At 37.9% G+C, this 20,918-nt stretch overlaps 1 protein-coding gene across 1 annotated transcript in view; it reads right to left on the bottom strand.

The window, feature by feature from the left end:
- POLA1 (DNA polymerase alpha 1, catalytic subunit) overlaps positions 1 to 20,918 on the bottom strand; it is a 216,212-nt gene that overhangs the window by 131,975 nt on the left and 63,319 nt on the right. The window contains exons 27-29 of the mRNA XM_068420791.1: positions 6,629 to 6,661; positions 4,944 to 5,036; positions 1,160 to 1,365 (exon numbers count right to left, since the gene is read on the bottom strand). Of these exons, the coding sequence (XP_068276892.1) occupies positions 1,160 to 1,365; positions 4,944 to 5,036; positions 6,629 to 6,661 (332 nt within the window). The remainder of the gene's footprint in view (positions 1 to 1,159; positions 1,366 to 4,943; positions 5,037 to 6,628; positions 6,662 to 20,918) is intronic.

The raw sequence follows: 20,918 nt of genomic DNA on the forward strand, positions 1-20,918 counted from the left end.
TCTGATGCAAAAATCTATAGAAATTTGCCAGGATATTTCATGTTGTGTTTTATTTATTTACTTATTTTACTAAAAGCAAATTATTGTAAATAGTTCTAATGTTAAACAGTGATTTGGAATTGTTGAGTGCAACTGGTTTCTATTTTCTGCTCCGATTTCATTTTGCCATTTATTATTCCATAGCAGGTATCTTAAGATGGGGGAGAAGAGAACACATCAAGTAAGCAAAGTCTTGCTTATTTCTGTGAAATGTGGTTGGAAGATCTGCCAGCTGCAGAAGAGTTAGTCACTAAAGAACACTCTCAAACATTTGTATAGCTTTAATTACTAATACATTCCTAACTTGGAAAAATTTGCTTCTATTATGATGCATCTTTTCTTAGAAAATGCAAGTCTTAAGAACAGTAAGCATGTGGTGTATTTTTACAGATGTAAAAAAGTATTCATTTTTGGATACATTGGACCACAATATTAAGTTTTCAAGAGGCAGTACGCAATAGAAGTTGAGTCAGCCCCCGGATGACCACCTCTCCACCCACTCCCGTTTCCTTTCTACAGGGCTAAATGTATTATCTCTATTGAATTTCAGTACAAAAATGCCCTGTGCAATGACAATTAATATATCATCAATCCAATATCCATCATAATGAAGTATCAGAAGACTCTCATTTGAAAAATGGAAGAGAAACAGTCTTTGGGGAAGGGATCATCTCCTCAGGCTGCACCCAGTGCACTTCCAGCTTTATTAGAGGATGCTGAAAGAACTGGCCACCAGCTGCTTTAAACATCTTTGAAAAACAATCTGACCTAAAAACTATGACTCCAAATGCTGATAGCGCCTACAACTTTCACAAGATTTCAGCTTCGGTTTGTTAAACTGCATATACAAAATTGCAGCAACTCAAATGTACAGCTTCCACAGAAGATGCAAGAACAGATAGTGAAATTAGAGACATTTGGACTTGCACAAGTATAACCTGTTACCAATGCTAAAATGTAATATTGTCACCATCTCCTACAAAAACCAGTTAAGATGCCCTAACACTGATGTTAGTCACCAATCTGCACTGTTCAGGAAACAGCCACGCGATATCAAACATGTATGAAGCATGTACTGTTCAAAACAGAGCATAGAGGACAACGTCACAAAGAAACTCACTTTCCAGTTTCTTTTGCAAGATCACACCAGTCTCTTCGGACTATATCCAATCCTTTCAGTTCTTGTTTAGTTACATATTTCCCATCTCCTGTTGGTTCCACAGTCAGGGCAGCATATTTCTTCTTCTTTAACAGTAGCAAGGACTTAAACACTCCATCAATATCAATTTCCAACAATTTATAGAGCTTGTTCACTTCACTTTTGATCTGTGAACACACCAACATTAAAACCAAATGCAACACCTTAATAACTGTGGACAAACTTAACTTCCATCTAGAAATGCATCATTCTTAAGTTTTAAAACAAGTAACATTACACAGTGTGTTTGCATACATATTTTAAAGACTCATCAGATACCATTAGTTGTGAAATTAAGTACACAGTAGTAACTATGAGCTACTATTAAAATTAAGCTTCACCTATTGGCTTCTTCAGGATTTACAGCTTGGTATATCTAACTCCCTAACAAAATTAAGCAGAGCAGAGAAGCATGGGACTGAATGTGACCTTGCAGATAACTGACTCCAGCCCGTTTTACTAGGGCAGCTACTCCGTCTAGCCTCTCACATAAATTAATCAAACAATGGATTTCAGAGTAGGGATCCACTTACTAGAAAAAGATAAGAGACAGTCACTTAGACAGAATATGGAAATTGCTTTATAAAAAAGGTGGCTTGTAAAGGCACACTTTTTTTCTTCCCCCCTGTCCCCTCTCCGCCAAACCAGGGAGGGGAGGGAGAACTATGACTGCAGACCAGAGCTCTGTGCGTGTATGTTCAGAGAAAACATGCACAAATGGGTAAATGTTTATTTATACCCTTCCCCACAGTATGTCTACATTTTCTGTAGCCTGATTTCTTTGAGAGGAAAAGGTGTCATTTTTCTACACACAGACTATGTCTTATCCACATACAAAAGCTTGAAATTGCACTTGATGTGTTGTCTTAATATAGTACCAAATATCAAGTTGCTCCACATCTCTTACCCTGTTCCAAGAACACAGAAATGCAACATCTCAAATCAGCATGTACCTTCAACAACAAACTTTGGTTTCAGTACACATTCACCCACCTACTGTCTTGGCTAAAAGTTCCCCACTTGCATTTTTCTTTCTTCAACAGAATATCTGTATATCACTCCTCAGATGTCCTGTTCTGTCTTCACATGTTCTACTCTTAATTTTCTTTCCTCTACAACTTTCTTTCCCTCTTGGTTTTCAGTATCTCCCTATCCACTCTTACTCCTCCATTATTTCCAGTTCTCTTGTCAGAGACCACCAACTATCCTTTTCTCATGCCTCACTGAAGTTTATATAAAGTTTTAAATCAGTTCTTTTGCCACGTAACGCATACCCTCACTAAGACAGGAACAGTACTTTCAGCACAATCTCGTTGGTTTTCTACCTAGCTTTGGGCCCACATTACCAGTTTCAACCAAAATCTTCCTTGCAAATTCTCCCTGTGTATGTATCTGTGTATATTTAATTTTTCTCACTTAGCTCTCCATTTTTCCTACTGCAGGATCTATCAAAACTTTTAATAATCTGTGTCTATCCTTAGAGTTTTATATCCCTTGTATATTTATAAATTATGAAGGACATCATGAGGCAAAACCATTTTGCCAAGAGATTCATATTTTGTTCATTAAAGCAAAACAGTCAATTTCTCTGAACATTTTTCTGCTCTTTTTTAAAGTCTTTTCATTTTTTTTTTTACATTATAATAATCAAGTGCTTAAAAACCAGCAACAGCGCAGTATTGAATGTACTGGCAAATCCAATTCACAAGGATGTACAGAAAATGAGAAATGTACAAAATTCTGCTGAGTAATGACTAAAAGAGGCATGGATATAAATAATGGGGGGTAAAGGGCAGGAGTGAACACAACCAGAAACCTGTGAGACAAGGCATTAGATGGGAAAATTCTGAAAGAAGATGACAGAATTTTCTCCAACGAAAAACAAACTTAATCTCTCAGAGGAATGCTTCATCACTGAAGACAACCTATAAATTCACACTTTACATCAGAACAGGGGTACATAAGCTAACTGCTCTCACAGTAATTGTTTGCATTGAACCTGTGTGCCTTCCAAACAGTCTACATTAAAGCAAAAGTATCATGAATGCAATGTAAATATACCTCATCTCTGAACATGAAATTTTGAGAAAGAAATTATTACACAGTAGAACAGTGACATTTCTTAGAGTGTTCCTCTTAACAGATACAATTCTCTATCCTGAAAATTGTTTGTATGATTTCTGCAAAATGAGGAAAACCTAATGATAGAAGTGTTTGCAAAGAAGTCACTATCACTTTCTTGAGGGATAAACAAACAAAAAAGAAATACATGAACCAAGAAACACAAAAACCACTTTTTTACACAGAAAGAATATTGAGAGCCACAACTTTCACAGTTGTGATGCTAGGTTTGAGTGTGTGCTTATTTACAGACATAAGTTTATTCACTTTTAAAATTAAGTACACAATATGAAAACATTAATCAAAACATGTCTGTGTTTTGTTTTTTTTTGTTTTGTATTTTTTTTAAAACAACTGATATAGAATACAGAAGTACATGGGATAAAAAAGCCTAAGATTTGACTCTTAAAAAGAATCATTAAGCAGGTGACAAGTTCAAAAACCTACCTATTCTCTCAGTAAACCTGAATCAAAGTCAGTAGTATTTAACCTATGATGATGATCCTGTCAGACTTTATATAAATTATTATTATTTAACTGTTCCCCTATAATGTTTAGCCAGCAAATGGAAGTACAGGGACAAAAACCAAACCAGAATGAAACCACACATGGAGCTAGAATAAGATTAAACTTTCTTACACACTAATGTATATATACTTGAAATTATATATAGTCTTGTACATGGCAAACAAAAAAGAGAGATTTCTTTCTTCCATGCCATCAGCCCTCCTGCTTCTTGGTTATGACATCAAGATATTATTCCTTTTTCCATGCTCCTGAGATGCATCTACTTCTCAAAGTACCAACTTAGCATGAAGGCAGAAATATTCTAAAAAAACCCCAGAATCACTCTTGCCTTAAAATTACATCACTTTTGTTCAATACTATACTGAAAAAAACCCTCTATGTTTTCTTCGTTTTTTTTAAAGCTTCCATAGCTCTCATTTTCATCACAATTTCTTCCATCTTTCAAAAACAACTCTCATATCTTTAAAATGTTCTGAAACATTTCTCACTTCTCTTCCACAATTTCAGAGAGCCACAAAACTTTCACATCGTCAACTGCCAACTGCTAATCAAACACATCTCTTCCGTACCTAGTATATCTTGGAAATTAATGTTTTATTTTACGACTGGAAATGTGATGGCACATAAGAGTGTAATACATGCTACATAACTAAACAAAACTAAACTGATAGAAATCTCTCACGTCAAAACAAAATCATTAAAATAAGAATTGTGTTCACGTTGTAATTGGAACTAATACGGAGGAATTGTACCTTACATTTTGGCTTACCAAGTATTCAGGTAGTCTCCTGGCAACTTATGATTAATAAAAAAACTCATTATACAAGGAAATGTTTCATTTTAATTTAATCACTTTTAAAAATGCACAGAGTAGCTACACCTGAAGATAGGGCACTCTCAGCTTTTACCACTCCATAGTTTCCATACATGGTTAAGTTCTTCTTCCTCATGGCCTGTTCTCTGCTTATGCCATGGAGTCTTCTCGTAATACTATCTCCTCCACTCAATGTTACAACATAGACACGCAGGAAAGCTTTAAAAAGAAAAAATTCCTTACCTTGTTCCCCAGCTTGAAGACCTCATCCAAATTGGTGCTGTTAGTGTTTATCATAATGGAATCTGTGTCTCCATAAATCACTTCAAGGTTCATCTAAATGAAACAAATTGCTTTGAAAAACAAAACAGAACCATTCCATCTTTTTAAAGTCCCGCCTCATTTTCAAGATTCAAAAAGATCATTGTTCGTATATTAACTCTTAAATACTAAAAAGCAGAAAAATGTAAAGTAAGTTTTTACTGAAAAGTCTGTACATTTCATTATGACATATTTGAATTTAAAGAGAATCATGGAACTTAAACCACCGATATGTTTAAAAAAAAAAAATCATTGTTCAGATGTGTACGTAATATAAGTAGTTAAAATTTTCCTAAACGAATGCTAGAAAAATAAGTCAGTGAACACGTCTAATCTTGAGAAAGAACAGGAACTCTAATCAGAAATAACTCTGGACTTCTAGGACACAAGAAGATCACTTAGACTCAGACTGCTGGACAAATTCAGGCTATTCAGATAAGACATTTAGCCAGTGTGCTTGAAAGATAATACTGCAGTCAGGTAACCTATCCCATTTGTAGCCATTGGAACACTATTGCAAAAAAAGTCATTCTGGATTAAAACAAAACAAAACAAAACCAAACCAAAAACCCAACAAAACACCTCGTATTAGATAGTCTATTTCAAACAAATCTAGTGAAAGTATTGGCTAGTGGATACAGTAGCTGAGAATACCACAGTCCTGTCCAGATTAGCCTGCTGCTCTTACAGTTTTTCAGATTATGCTTCATACTTCCATCTTCCCACTCCCATCTTTTTTCTTCTGCTGTAATCTAATTACCTGTGTTAGTCCTCCCCTGGCCAGCAGATCTTTCAGTGAACAAGGCACTCCTTTTAGACAAGGATCTAGCTACTATGACCCACAGGTTTTGTATCCCCAGGTTGAACTACTGAACAATTACACCTGGAGATGAACACAAACACCTACTTGAATCCTCTCTGCCCTTCATATCACCTCTCATTCTGATCCTTGTAACAATTCAAATGCCCTGCTTGGAAAAGACTGTGTTCAAACACCGGCCAGACTGCCATAATGCTCTGGGATAATGGAGCAAACTCTAGACAAATTGAAGCACATAAAAAAGCCTGAGGTGCATGTGAAAGGCATAGCAAGGAAAAAGGTGAAAAGAAAAACTGTCAAAAACAGTAAATGTCACCAAAAAAATGGGCAGATGCATCCAATTACATAACATGAACTTGAAAAAATGAAAATCTGATGTCTTCAGTGGTGGAAAATCAATGCAGCTGTAAAAACTGCAGCACGGCTACGTCCATTTTAAACTCCACATAGTCAAAAAACCAACCTGTGACAGAGTTTAAAGGATGCCAAAAAATAAACCGTAATAAAACACTAGAACACATGGTGTAACAGGTCTATGAGTAAACTCTAATTAGCACTGTTGCTAATTTGCTTGAAACAGTCGCGCATAGGCTTCAAGCAGAGGCCAGATCATATCTGTGCTAGGAAAAGAAAAAAGCTATAATCCATTAGGAAGGATTACATTTGCAAACCAGGCATCCTAAGAAGTGATTTCAGGTCTGTTTGGGTTACAGTTCTCCTAGAATAAAAAAATGTCACCAGGTGTGCTCTTTAAGGGTTGTTGTTTAATGAAAATGCTCAGCATTACCTTTTGCACCATCTCCTTGGTATGCATCAAAATCTGAAATAAAAAAAATAATCAAAGATTAGCGTATGATATAATTACAAGCTAACACATGCAAACATATCCATTAGGTTGCTAACTCCAAATGCTCTCACCTTTCAAAACAAAGCAAGCCACCTCTCTCCTGGCAACATACAGTCACCTCAATACTCCTATTACATGAGTAAATTCTCACCTGACCTTGTATTAATGCTATTATTAACTCCCCTAAAACAAGATTAAAACAAATCTCAAAATTGCATGTGCACACACACATTCTCCCTTAGGAAAAAAAGAACACTGAATCAAATGCTCAAATAAAACCTAATCAGGAAGTGCCAGAATTAAGCTTCTCAGTAATTTAGGTCAGTCGTCTCTTTCATATCCATCATCTTATCTCTTGATGTTATTGAGTTTTTTTCCCCGAAAACGTTCTGTCTTAGTCAGTACAGCCTGGATGGTGCTCACTTAACAAGAACATAGTCAAAAGGTTGATTATCCTTATAATGATCTCAAAATGGGTCTTCAAAAAGCAAACTCCTTAGGGAAACCAAAACTGGGACAAGGAGCTGGGACAGAAATAGAATACAGATGTTGAATCAATGGGCCAACCCATGTGTAACCAGGTTTGTTCTGCAGCCTAAAGTGCATCCCAAGTTCCCTGAATGTTCTGAATAGCAATTCCCTGAACCTTATAAATAGCTATGGAGATCACACATGAGTAGGCTATTGCTTCCACCTCTAACACTGGTCAGCATAGTGGAGAAGGGTGGAAGACTGTATCATCTGAAGCCACAGATATGGCTGTAGCACAGAAAAGGCAAAGTAAAACTAGCTTGATGAACAAAATGTGTAGCTGCTGCAGCAGAAAGGGCTTGGTGAGGTCTGCATAGCTGCATGAGAATCAACATCTGGTCCATTCCTTTAGTCACCTGGCCATGTTTCCACTGTATTCCCCAGTTCCTTCCTTGTCACCATCCTAGTGCTCCGGCACACAGCTCCATATTCCACCTGCTTAGTCCCAGTTCCCTGGTTTCAATCCTTTCCATCCCCAGTCAGCATAAACCTCAGTTCTTTTTCAGCTAGTCTTGCTACTCGTATACATATATACATTTATACATTGAAGAGGATTACTTTGAACAACTTGTTACAGCAATGACAGATCAGAGTCTATTAGGTGAATCTGAACAATTTGGTACTCTAGCTTTAAAGACAGTCAGACAACACACTATTATAACAGGTTGTATTAAATTTAGTAACCTAGTCTAAGTTTTATTATGTTTCATACATTAAATTGCAATACTCCTTGGCCATATTTGCCAAAAAGGCAGAATTATGACTTGGAGTCAAGAAGTCTGTGACAGGGAGCTGAGCAGTAGAAATCAGCAGGGATGAGGAAAGAAAAAGGACAAACAGGAAAGAGCTGGCCATACTCAGTGGGAGTAAGACCATCTTCAGGGAAATCTCATGACTTGCATAATTTCAAGGAGCCTAAAATGAATCCAAGAGTCTTGACTATCACAACATTGACTATTGCTATTGTAGCAAGCAATTCTGAAGCAAAGGTGGAATCTCCACCTCTACATAACAGTACACAAACAGGATGTAACAGTCATTCCTTCAACATTAATGGCAAGTTTCTTTAATATTTCTGAGCCTTTAGACAAACAACCACAGTGATGAATACTAAGGTATGATGCTCCACTATGCTCTTTCAGTTTGTTTTAAATCATGCACCACAGAATTATGCACCAAACGCTATATTCACAGAATCACAGAATGGTTAAGGGTTGGAAGGCACCTCTGGAGATCATCTAGTCCAACACCCTGCCAAAGCAGGTTCACCTAGAGCACATTGCACAGGGCTGTGTCCAGGCGGGTTTTGAATATCTCCAGAGAAGGAGACTCCACAACCTCCCTGGGCAGCCTGTCCCAGTGCTCTGCCACCCTCAAAGAAGTTTTTCCTCATATTCAGATGGAACTTCCTGTGTTTCAGTTTGTGCTCATTGCCCCTTGTCCTGTTGCTGGGCACCACTGAGAAGAGTCTGGCCCCATCCTCTTGACACCCACCCCTAAGCATATTCCCCCAGCATTCTCAGTTTCACAATGCTTGACTTTGAAAACTTAGTATTCTGTTTCAACATGGTTTCTGTTCAGACACATTTTCTAGCCCCTTTAATCTTCAAAGAGAAATCGCTGCCCCTAAGGATGGACACACTCTCCCAAAGTACAAAGACATTAACTAAGCAAACATAATACACCATTCCCTTCAAGGCACTTAAGGAAAGGTTAGGTTCCAAACCAGGATGTAACTTTGACACAGCTGACTCACAATCAATGTCCTTATCAGGGTTATTCCCCAAGCACATATGGCTACCTATGGATTTATACTGTCTGGGTTCAAGTTCAAAACATCCAGTTGGTTTAAAGACCATCCACTGATGCTGCAAACTAGGTACTCAGACAATGTGATGCCTGAACTCTGCTGAAGTCCCCAGTTGCAAAAAGCTCAGTTGGCCTCAATCTTCTATATAGACAAAGAAGAAGAGGAAAACGGTGAGTCTTAACTGCAGATTCACTCTAGGCTGTATGTGCTCAGGGGCACCCAATTCCATTTTAATCAGAAGCTTAAAAAAGATATTCCACTCCTATTCATCTCCTAGTGAGTGACTCAGACGGCACTGTCCCACCACCTTTCCATGGAGTTTTGAAATTATTCTAAAGACATGTATCACTGGTACATGACATCAAATTTTATATACAGTAATCAGAATTCCAGCTTATTCACCCCCTCTGCCCTTCTCTCAACTAACTCCTACAGAGAAAGGTTATACCTTTCCCTTAGTACTCCAAAAGCAAACGGGAGTCCCTGAAACAAAATTAAAAAATCGGACAGAGAAATGAAGAGCTTACATGTAAAAGAAACGAAGCCCTACCATTTTTTCCCCTGATAATCTCTCGCACTTTCTACTTCATTCTCTGAAATAATGCTATCTACTAATAGTTATAAAGAGAACGTTTTCTTTAAAAAATAAGATTACCCCCTACTAAAAAAATTGTTCGCCTCTTCAAAGACCATTTCTCAATTGTCTTCTTAGGACAGCAGTGGATGTAGATAATCACAAGAGGGTCACAGACACGTTAGCTTCATCAAGAGACCGGCATATGTTAGTGCTACCCGTTCTGACAGGAGATCACTCGTAAGTGCCAACAGCTACAAAACAGGTTATAAAGCCTTGCTAAATTAATTAATAAGGCAGTCAGTAGTTACCTGATTTCACAGCAACACCTGCATATTTATCTTCTCATTACCAATTGGATGATGGAATTTTTTTCAAGCACATTTCAAAAATCTGCCAACTTCAAGTGTAGAAAAAAAATAAACTTTGTAGTTAATTTTTCCCTTAACAAAGTACAGCTGTTGAGAATAATTGTTCAAGATCTTACCCTGTAATGTCAACTGCAGCAGAACAAAGAGTATTTAATTAGCAAATCTATCCAGTAATTCAACACCTATTATATAAAATGCCTTCGTGATTTTATTCAGGATAATTTGCTAAGAGGGTTATTACTGACATTCAGATGAAATTTAAAATTCCTACGCAAGTCGAGTCATAATAGCAGTAATGATCCCCCCAATCAGGAGATACTGTGTCACACAAGGTTCTTTTGCAATGCAGCAGCCCATTTCCTGACTTCTTAATTCCTGGGCTCAGCTCAGTGAGAGCCCTTCATGCCACTATTTCAGTCAGCAATACATCCTTAATGGGACTCTATTAAGATACCTAGAATAAAAATGCCTTTTTTTTTTGGTTAAAAAGAATGACAGCACTGCTATCATATCAATCATTAGCAGTTTCTCAGAAATGCACAGCAAAGGAAGGGAGGTTTATAGTGAGTCTGTGAAGACAGAAGAAAGAAGGAAGAGAATAGGAAAATTGTTACTTGGTAGTTTCCTTTTGCAAATAATATTGCACTGCTCATGAGAGCTGGATTGTCTCCTATTGCAGGCAATGCAAGTGGGAAGAATTAATTGCCTGGCAACCCATCTGTACAGCCGTGCCCCCTCCCCCCCCAGCAAACATATACTTCTAAAAACCTGTGAACTTCTCAGCACAGTGAACATCTGTGAAATTCTATTTTAACTTTTTTCTTGTAAAAGCAAGACTAGCAACATGCATTCTCTCGCCCATGAACTGCGAGTCAATATAAACTGAAAGACTGTAACTGTAGACAAGCAATCATCAAACTGCAAAATTCCCTGTCCTAATTCTACTCCAACTCACTAATTAATTAAATCAGGACATGATTTAAGAAAGGGAATGATTAAAAATAAATAAATATACGAAGAATAGCTTTACCATTACCCATTACATAAAGTATCCTTAAATATGCCTTATTTAAAAACGACTAAAGAGTACCTTCTGATGAGAGGATGCTTATGTGAAAAGAAGCTAAGATACCTCAGTTAAAAAACAATGGGATAGGGCACAAAACTAACACGCTGATGCAAAGATTTATCCTGAAGACGCACAAATTTTCTGTAGATTCCTGGGGCCACAGATGTGAAGGAACATAAAAGGGAGACTTAAGACCAGACTGAAAAGACTAACCAGAATGATTACAAAAATATTGCACCAAAGATGCATGTCAAAAAAAAAAAAAAAAAATCATTTATGCATTCACTTCGAACAAGGAGAAAAACTAACACTCTTAGAGCGTTGGCAAAAACTATTTTTTGTGGACTACCTGTAGTTATCTACTGTAGACCTGACATTTTTTTCCACCTCAGCTGTTTACTTGTGCAATTAGATAGTAAGAAAATAATTCTGTCATCAGCTTTAGTAATTCTTATTAGTTAGTGCTTCCCATGCCACAGAGGAACAAATGGGCAGGAAGAACTGTGTTCCGGTATGTAACACCACTCACTAATCTACATAAGAAGTATTTCTGAACCTCTGTATTTTTGCAACCTATTCATTAGCTTTGCTAGTATTTTGCGATACATAGCCTCTAGCACTGATAAACCACAGCCACAGGATGCTGCAAAAAGATTTTATTAAGGAGGATTTTCAAAAGACGTTTCTATCGCAGAACAAAATGGCACATATGCCATAAGCAAAACTGAAAGAAAGATGGAAGCCTTGTGTGCCGCAAAGAATGAAGCATCGCAATATAGCCTTTTTGCTACACAATGGACTTGATTTATAGAAGTCTGAGTAACCAGATTCAAGTTGTTAATAAATGTTTGTTTCAAAGAGCTTTTACTGAGTATTTGCTTTACTTAGACAATGCATTCAAAGTTACACTTCTCAAAAATGTACACTTTTAGGAAATGCTAACAGCATTGGAAATACATCCCACGCTGCCAAAATTTTCCGTTCTGGGTTTTTTTTCAGAAACACTGAAATTAACTGTCCATTATCCACCCAACAAAGTTGACAGACATTAATAAAACTTTGACAGGTGCTGTGTATAAAACCAGAATTGGATGGTGCACCAAAAACAAAGGGAGAATGGTTCCAAGGGCTTAAGCAGCGTATACAAAGATCCAGTGATACACGTTTACATGCCAACAAAAGGTAGGATCTCCTGCCTCACAAACAACAGAACGTGCACAAAAAAGGCAGCAACAGAAATATGCTGAACACAACAAAAATCATGTGTACCTCTGTCACACTTTGACAAGGAATGCAAACATGACGGTAAAACACTGAAGATGATGATGTCAATCAAATTACAACTTGAAGACAAAGTTCTGTTGGTGCAAGAAACAATTCTCTCTTTAAAATTCTACAGTATTTCAAGTATTTGTGGTGAGTTTTGATGAAAAGAACAGGAAAACCAGAATTAATTCCCTACTAAGTTATTATTGGTTAGTAATTATTGGTTATTCTGCACAATATATTATGAATCATGCTATACTAAAGCAAATTTTGCCTATTTTGGAAAGCATTATTTTGGTATTAGGATGAAAGAAAAAACAATGAAACATACTCTTATAGCTTTGGACAAAAGTTAAAAAAAAAAAAACCAGCCAAAAACTTCTGTGCTGGAAATTAATTTAAAATCTTGGAAATGGAGAAACTGAGTGCTCAGCAATGAAGTTGAACACTTGAGTGCACAGAAGGCAACTGACGCCACTTCGTGTTTCCAGATGCAATAAGAATATAACCCTCGGGTGGATAACTCGCTGTGAAAGACATCCATACAGCATGGGCATCTCCTAACCCTCCAGAGTCAGTAATGCTCCTTTCCAGGGAAACCAAACACCAGGACCTGTGGCAGTTCCTAGAGAAGCACCAGGGCTCACAGCCCACACAGAGAAATATTTCCTTTCTGACCAACTCATTCAAAACTGAAAACCCAAAATAAATGAAGGAGCAGGGAAAATTTTTCCCTGTTTCACTGCATGAAAAAACAAAATCTGCAACACCTAAAACCCGTTGAAGAACATGGTACTCAAACCAATTTCAGCTCATTAACTCTTATGAATATTTTTTTATTTAAATTCATTAAATAAATCTATGCTTGATGAACATTTTGTACTTACCTATAAGACGCAAAGGTAGCTTTGCTTAATAAGAAAACCTTTTGTGCATTTCAAGTACACTGCAACTACATCAAAACCTAACCATATCATAAACCACAAGTAAAAACACTTCTAATAAGCAAGAACATGACAAGCATCATTTACTATTTCCTAATAAAACCAAAACATGTGCTAAGTTATTCAATATTTAAAAGCATACAGACAAGTATATCCTCCTCAGAGAAAACAGCAACATTTGTTTCAGTGAAATGAACAAACATTTAGACAGGAAAGCTTTATTTTGCTTTGTTTCCCAAATTGAACTGGTTTAACACATTCAGCAATAGAGAATCAGTCTTTCACTAGAAAAAATAAAATGACAAGAACAGTAAATAATTAAAATGAATTACTTATAAACGAAGGTTTTCCATTTGGTGAGACAAGTTAGAATCCAGTCAAGGTTTATACCAGAGCGCATAGATTTTCCTCCAGATAACAGCAAAATCTATTCCTGACTAGGGAAGAATAACCATACCATCCTCCACACCAGGCTTAAGTTGAATTACAGTTTTAGAAATTATCCTTCAAATATATAAGCGTGCCTCTCAATCTTGAGGTGCCAGGAATGTAAGCACTGTCTCATCTCCCAGGTAAGTTACTCTAATAGCCATGTAACTAGAAGTCCTAGAGAAATCAAGGACTAGGTCTCAGAATCAATAGTGAAGACAGTTTTTCAAAAAGATCAGGTATTTCTGTAAACCAGAAAAAGAAATAAAGCTAATACTCTGAAGACTGAAATATTTTTTTTAAGCAGTGGATTATCAGTGCAATATCCAAGATGATGACAAACTCTTTGAGAATCAAATCTCCCTCCCCTCCTTTTTTTTTTTTTTTTTAATTAAAAAGCTGAAAATGGTACTTATAACTCTGTAAGGCCCTCCTCCCTTATCTTCCAACTGTTAAAGAAAATTTCACTACAAAAAGACAGGTGTGTTGTTAGAAAGGCCCTTTAAGGCAACAAGAGAGTATAGAGTTGGCAGGAAGTGAACATGGATTACTTTTCTAAGGTTCTGCTGGTCAGCATCTTTTAAGTAATAACCACAACTTGCGTGCCTGGAGAAAAGGGAGGGGCTGGGGGAAGACAAGTAAGTGCTAAAGAGAAACACAGATGCAGAAAACACTTGCTACCTGATGAGTATTCTTAAAACAAAAAGGACTTCTACTGAAAAACACAGCCTTCTTGAAGAACCACGGGCATTTTGCAGCAGAACAGAGCAAGGCAACCTCTGTCTAGATACAGTATATTCACCAAAAATGATCCTGAAATTTTATAGGAGATGAGAGGAGAGGACATGCTAGTCTTAGTAATTAATAGATTGTGCATGAACATTGTGTCCATCAAAAAATCAGTGTAAGTGGTTTGAACTGCTTTAAAACTGAACTGTTCTTTCATCATGACTAAGTGGTTGTCTATCAAAGCAATATCTATTCAAATTCAGAAAAATATTTTAGCCTCTAATTACCCTCCAAAGAAAGTTCTCTTACCTGATTTCTTAAATGTCATGCAAGATTTACATAAAGCATATAATTTTGTTTCATTAGATTAGATATATTTAGACAACATGACAGTTGTTTTTACAAAAACAGCTGGTGTCGGTGGCAGGGTTTTGGTTTTTAAGTTCATGGACCTCCCTTTGAGGACTAAGAATTGCTTGAACAAGGCAGAATCCATCTGACTACATGGGGCAAAATGATCTGTGCCAACAGACTGCCCGACTTGGTAAGGAAAGCTTTAAACCAGGATTGACATGGGCAGGAGTGCACATCCATGAAGTTGCAAACCATAATAGGAAGCAAAGGGTGGGGCACGATGTGAACAGGAAGGACCTTGTAATCAACAACACAGGGCCAAAATGGGCCCTCTGCAAGCATATCCATGTAAATAAGGGAGTGCCTACCCGACAGTGTTACAGAGAAAGCTCTCACACTTCTTCAAGGCATCAGCAGGACTGGGTGCCTCTCTGAAGGGCCTGTACACTAATGCACATGGCATGGGGAACAAAGAGGAGGAATCAGAAGTCTGTGTGCAGTTACAGGGCTATGACTTTACTGGGATCATGGAAACACAGTGGAAAACATGATAATCATGAGAGGTTCCCAAGGACTGGAAGAAAGCAAATGTCACTGCTATCCTCAAGATGGGCAAGGAGGAGGAGATTCCAGGGAACTAGAGGCTGGTCAGCCTCACCTCAAGCCCTGGGAAAAGGTGATGGAGCAACTAATTGTGAAAACAACTCTTTGCCAGACACACAAAGCACAAGAAGCTGCTGGGGAGCGTTTGGTGTGGATTTACAAAGGGGAAATCATGCTTAACCAAGCTGGTAGCCTTCTCTGAAGAGATGAATGGCTTGGTGGACAAGGGGAGAGCAGTGGCTGTTGCTGATCTTGAGTTTAGTAAGGCCTTCAACACTGTCTCCCATAGCATCCTCAAAGACAAACTGATGAAGTATGGGCTAGGTAAATGGACAGTGAGATCAACTGAAAACTGGCTGCACTGAAAACCAGCTGCACTGCTGGGCTCAAAGTGTTGTGGTCAGCAGCACAAAGTCCAGGTGAGGCCAGTCCCTAGTGGTGTACCTCAGGGGTCAATACTGGGTTCAACCTGGTTTAGTGTCTGTGTTAATGACTGGGGATGATGGCGCAGAGTGTACTCTCAGCAAGTCTGTAGACGACACAAAACAGGGAGGAGTGGCTGATATACCAGATGGGTGTGCTGCTGTTCAGAGGGACCTCAACAAGCTGGAAGTGTCTCATGACCTACAGGAATCTCACTGAATTCAACAAAGGGAAATAACAAATTCCCCTGCACCAAGGAAGGAATAACCCCATGGACTCTAGGACTGACTGACTGGAAAGCAGCTTTGCAGAAAAAGACCTGGTCATCCTGGCAGACACTAAGATGATCATGAGCCAACAATGTACCCTTGCAGCAAAGGTGGCCATGGACACACTGGGCTGCACAAGGCAGAGCATCGCCAGCAGATCTGAGGGAGGTGGTCCTTCCCCCTTTACACAGCCCCAGCGAGACACATGTGGAGTGCTGCGTTCAGCTGAGCTCCCCAGTATAAGAATGGTGTGCACATACTGGAGCAAGTCCAGCACAGGATCACAAAGATAATTACAGGGCCCGGAGCATCTGTCATGTGAGGAGAGGCTGAGAGGCCTGGGACTGCTCAGCCTGGAGAAGGCTTGAGGGAGGGTCTTATCACTGTCTATATACATCTGATAGGTAGGACTAAAGATGACGGTGGCAGACTGTCCTCATTGGTGCCCAGTGAAAGGACAAGAAGCAATGGGCATAAACTGAACACAAAAAAAATCCCTTGAAATACAAAGTCTTGCATTGTTTAAATACAAGTAAAAGTTTCTTTACTGTAAGGATGCCCAGAGAGGCTGTAGAGTCTCCATGCTTGGAGATACTCAAATCCCAACTGGAAATGGTCCTGACCAACCTGCTGTAGTTCAGCATGAAGGGCTGAACTAAACAATCTCGAGAGGTGCCTTCCAGCCTCCGCTATTCTCTGAGTTTATGATCCTCAAAGATCTATCCTTACATGTTCTTTACAGTTAAGAGTAAATAGCTTAGATTGTGTTCTACAGGTACCATTTCAAGAATCAAGCCATGCAGAAACAAGCTCAGCTCTCAGCTAAGATAACTTAGTACATGCATTTTTGAGTCTCAGATAGAGCTAACTCTGACAGAAGACATGATCTCCTGATGGACAGACGTCCCGAGTGACTCGGTAACACCTTTAAGTTAGGCCATCTCCCTAATCTGAAGAAAAGGATCATTCTGAAAGCCTCCAAAATAATCTGCTCCAGATCTGATACGCTGTAACCCTCTCTGATTAAGGAAGGAGAAGTTCCTGTATATTCAGCTTCCTAACTATACTGGGCTGTTCAGGTTTCCACCGAGCTACTCAAATGAGAAAGATGAGAGATCAGGTGTATACAAATGCCTAAAGCATTCACAACTGTACTTAAAAAACAAAGCATGTGATGAAAACAAGTCCTTTTAGGATTGCCCAAAAAGGAATAAAAAAAAAAAAAAAAAAAAAGAGAGAATCTGTTATAAGATGAACCTTGCTGCATCACAGAGAAGTAACAGTAAGTTTTTCGTCATGCAGGGGCATATACACGAAGTGCTGGAAAACTGTTGCTGCAAGTAGAGAAACCTGTCTTTGACATTGTGCCATGTTTTCTGGTTACAATAGATAACAGAAAGAAATTCAACAAATATTATTCCAATTCCAAAGAATGATGAAACCCGAATGAAACGAGCACTTGTAACAAATGAATATTTTTACCAAGGTACCTACGCAGGACTAAGTAACTACCAGTGCTCAAGTCGCAGAAACTCACAACCACATTTGGTACTGATCAAAGTAGTGAAAAAGCAGGAGCAGGGCAGGTACTATCTCCAGTATGTCCAAACACCAGCCACAGTATTGATGTGGCTCCTACACAGTCTCTTCAGACTATCCCCTGTGGCAGCTCTTAACTGCCTTTTTAGGTGGTATCAAGGAAAGAAAATAGTTTCAAGTCTACAGGGGACACTTAACCTTTCCTGCTTCAGGCAGGACCTAGTGTCTGCTCCAAGGATGTGAAAAGACAACGAGGAACATGCATGGTTAATAGCATGAAGTCTCAGTCAGATTTCCTATTTGTGCAGTGTGAGCTCTGTACAGCACTCCATGAAGCTGGTTTGGATACTGTCTTTCTAGATTAACTGTTCAAAATGAACTTCCTGAATTCTCTTGGTATGTCTGACCAAAAAAATGAAGATGGAGATCCTCAGGACATAAAAGATCCCCAAAAAACAAAGCAAGCATTTATAAAGCATGTTAGCAATAAAATCCACTGGCCTACCAGAAGACTGTAAGATATATGGCTAATTTCTGCCATACACTTAGATCTCAATGTGGAAATAAAAATATATTTTTAAAAAAGCTCATTTAAGGTTTTTAGCTATTTTTAAACTAACTATAAAAGAAAATTACTAGTTAACAATCCTAAATTGCTTTTTAAATAGGGCTTGCAACTGGAAGTCAGGAATAGGAACTGTAGGGTGGGTTGGGGCAACTTCACCTTCCAGACTTTTCCTGTAAGGACATATAGGAAAAAAGAGCCCATGTCAATGGAAACTATTGCCTATCCACAGACATCCACAATAACATACATATTATAGACACTTAAATGAGCTAAGGATGGAACCATATTTGATGTCATAGAGCTCCCGCAGAAACAGAAACGTGCTCCATGAAGCAATTCTGTGAGTACTCCAATTGAGAAAAGCTTGTTTCATGCAAAAGCAAATTCCTGAAAGGGACCACCTTATTATCAGCCTTTAAGATTTTCAGCAATTGGTCAATTACCTTAAATTGCAGTCTAGTGCATTTTTAATACCATTTGTAGCCTGTCTCACAATCGAGGATACTTGCACTGTTTTTAAAAACAGGAGAAAGTTAGAGGTTTATCAGAGCATTCAATTTAATTTTTCAGGACTATGAACTCATGCAAAGAAATGACAGTTTCAGAAGTTACTTTTATGCATTAGTCTGTCATTAAGCTCTCCATGTACAGCCCACCCATTTCAGTATTTAGAGTTTCGAAATGGATAGCAGTATGGCTTCATTACTAATGACGCCAAGTTGTTGTCATTGTATAACACCACAGGTTATGGATTTGTTTGTTAATTGTAAAGAATATGGAAATATGAAGACTAGGAAAACAAACAAATGTATTTAACCTTTCAACATGACCTTCTAGGAATCCAATCCAAACACTGTCTTGTAGCCACATATCGGATTAAATTAGTGGAGTTTTGCCACTCATTCAATTCACATAATTCACCTAAAATGATATTGCTCAACAGGAATACAATTTCTATTCTAATGATGTAAAAACCTTAATTACAAATGCAACTAAAGCATGCTACCTCCATAAATCCATTACTGCAAGAGAGGCATGCTGATTATTTTTTAAATCTTTAATTTGTCATGTAGACCTACTGTTATCTCGTTTATAAAGAATTCAAAACTCATTTGCACAAAACTAGATTTCTAAAACATTAACAATGTTTATAAATCTCTCACTTATTTCCCTACAATTTGACAGGATTGATTTCATGCTACATACTTTAACTCAATCAATCTGTGACTTTGGAAATTTTCATTTAAATTCTTCATCCCACAAATTCTGTTAAAGAAAGAACATCACAACCTAAAGGTTTTGTTTAATCTACAAATATAGCTAACAAGCTTTCCTACTTCTTATTACAGGAGTTTGAATCATTAAGAAAAAACTCAGCTTTCACTCATATGCCAAGGAAGCCTTCTTTCAAAGCTCTCTCTTGCTCTTACTTTTCAGTTTAAACAGAAGGCAGCAGCACTAATTTACATTATTGTCACACCAGTCACTCAATATCCTCATTAGAATTATACCTGAAATGAGACCTGCAAGGTCCTGAGAGAAGTCTTAGCTCCAACATAATAATCCAACCACAAGCACTGGTTGATGGTGACTTGATTTCATCCGCTGCTATTATAAACACAAATGTTGCTAAGCTTCTTTGTAATGCCTTTACATTACTACAGGTGCCTAAAATAAACAAACCAACCAACCTCCAAAACAGAAGGAAAGAGATAGGGATACGTTATAAGAACAGAAATCCCTGTAGGAATTTTCTGGTATTCTAAGACCTGTTTTGAACAAAATAAATAAATAAATAAATAAATAAACAAAATCACAGAATCACAGACTGGTTGAGGTTGGAAGGGAGCTCTGGAGGTCATCTGGTCCAACCCCCTGGCTCAAGCAGGACCACCAGGACCATGTCCAGACAGCTTTTGAATATCTCCAAGGATGCAGTCTCCACAACCTATCTGGAAAACCTGTGCCAGGGCTCGGTCACCCTCACAGTGAAAAAGCATTTCCTGATGTTCAGGTGGAGCCTCCTGTATTTCAGTAAACAAACAAAAAAAATCTTTCAGTCTTACCATTAAAATGACACAAACACCATGAAAAAAGCCCATACACATTCCCTTTAGAGAATGGAAGAATATCAAGTGCTCATAAGAAATTCAAGAATATTGAGATTTTTACTTATTAAAAAAAGCATTAAATCTGCTGGGTAAAAAAACACCTGCCCACCAACCTCCGGGGCACTGAAGAGATATTGCTTTCTGACACAGGTAACACTAATTTTATTATGTCCCAATGAGCTGCAAAACGAGAGATTTGAAAGGATTTTACCAGGAAATATACATGCAATATGGCTGATAAGAAACATCTTTTCTCTTTTATAGGTTGTGTTCTTGTCTGAGGCAGGGTATCCTGGAGTCCCTTATGTTTATTAACCTAGACATTTATTTTGACCATATGTACACAAGCATTTATAGGAAGATACATGCTTTAATATTCAAACTCAAGAACCAACCACAATCTGACCGAGATCAATAAAAATGTGACCCTAAAATATTATCTAGAATGGACTTTATTACATCTTTCTCAAGTTTTTGATCTTATGATACTGGCACCTACAATCTTAAAAAAAAAAAAAAAGAAAAAGAAAAAAAAAAAAGGCTGAAGTGAACCTTGACAGTTCACCTACTAGCCCATCACCATATGGTTATTCAGATTAACTACATTTAACTACATGTCTACAACGGATCATATGTCCCA

Source organism: Nyctibius grandis, chromosome 2 (genome assembly GCF_013368605.1).
Source record: "Nyctibius grandis isolate bNycGra1 chromosome 2, bNycGra1.pri, whole genome shotgun sequence".
Classification (NCBI taxonomy): Eukaryota; Metazoa; Chordata; class Aves; order Nyctibiiformes; family Nyctibiidae; genus Nyctibius; species Nyctibius grandis.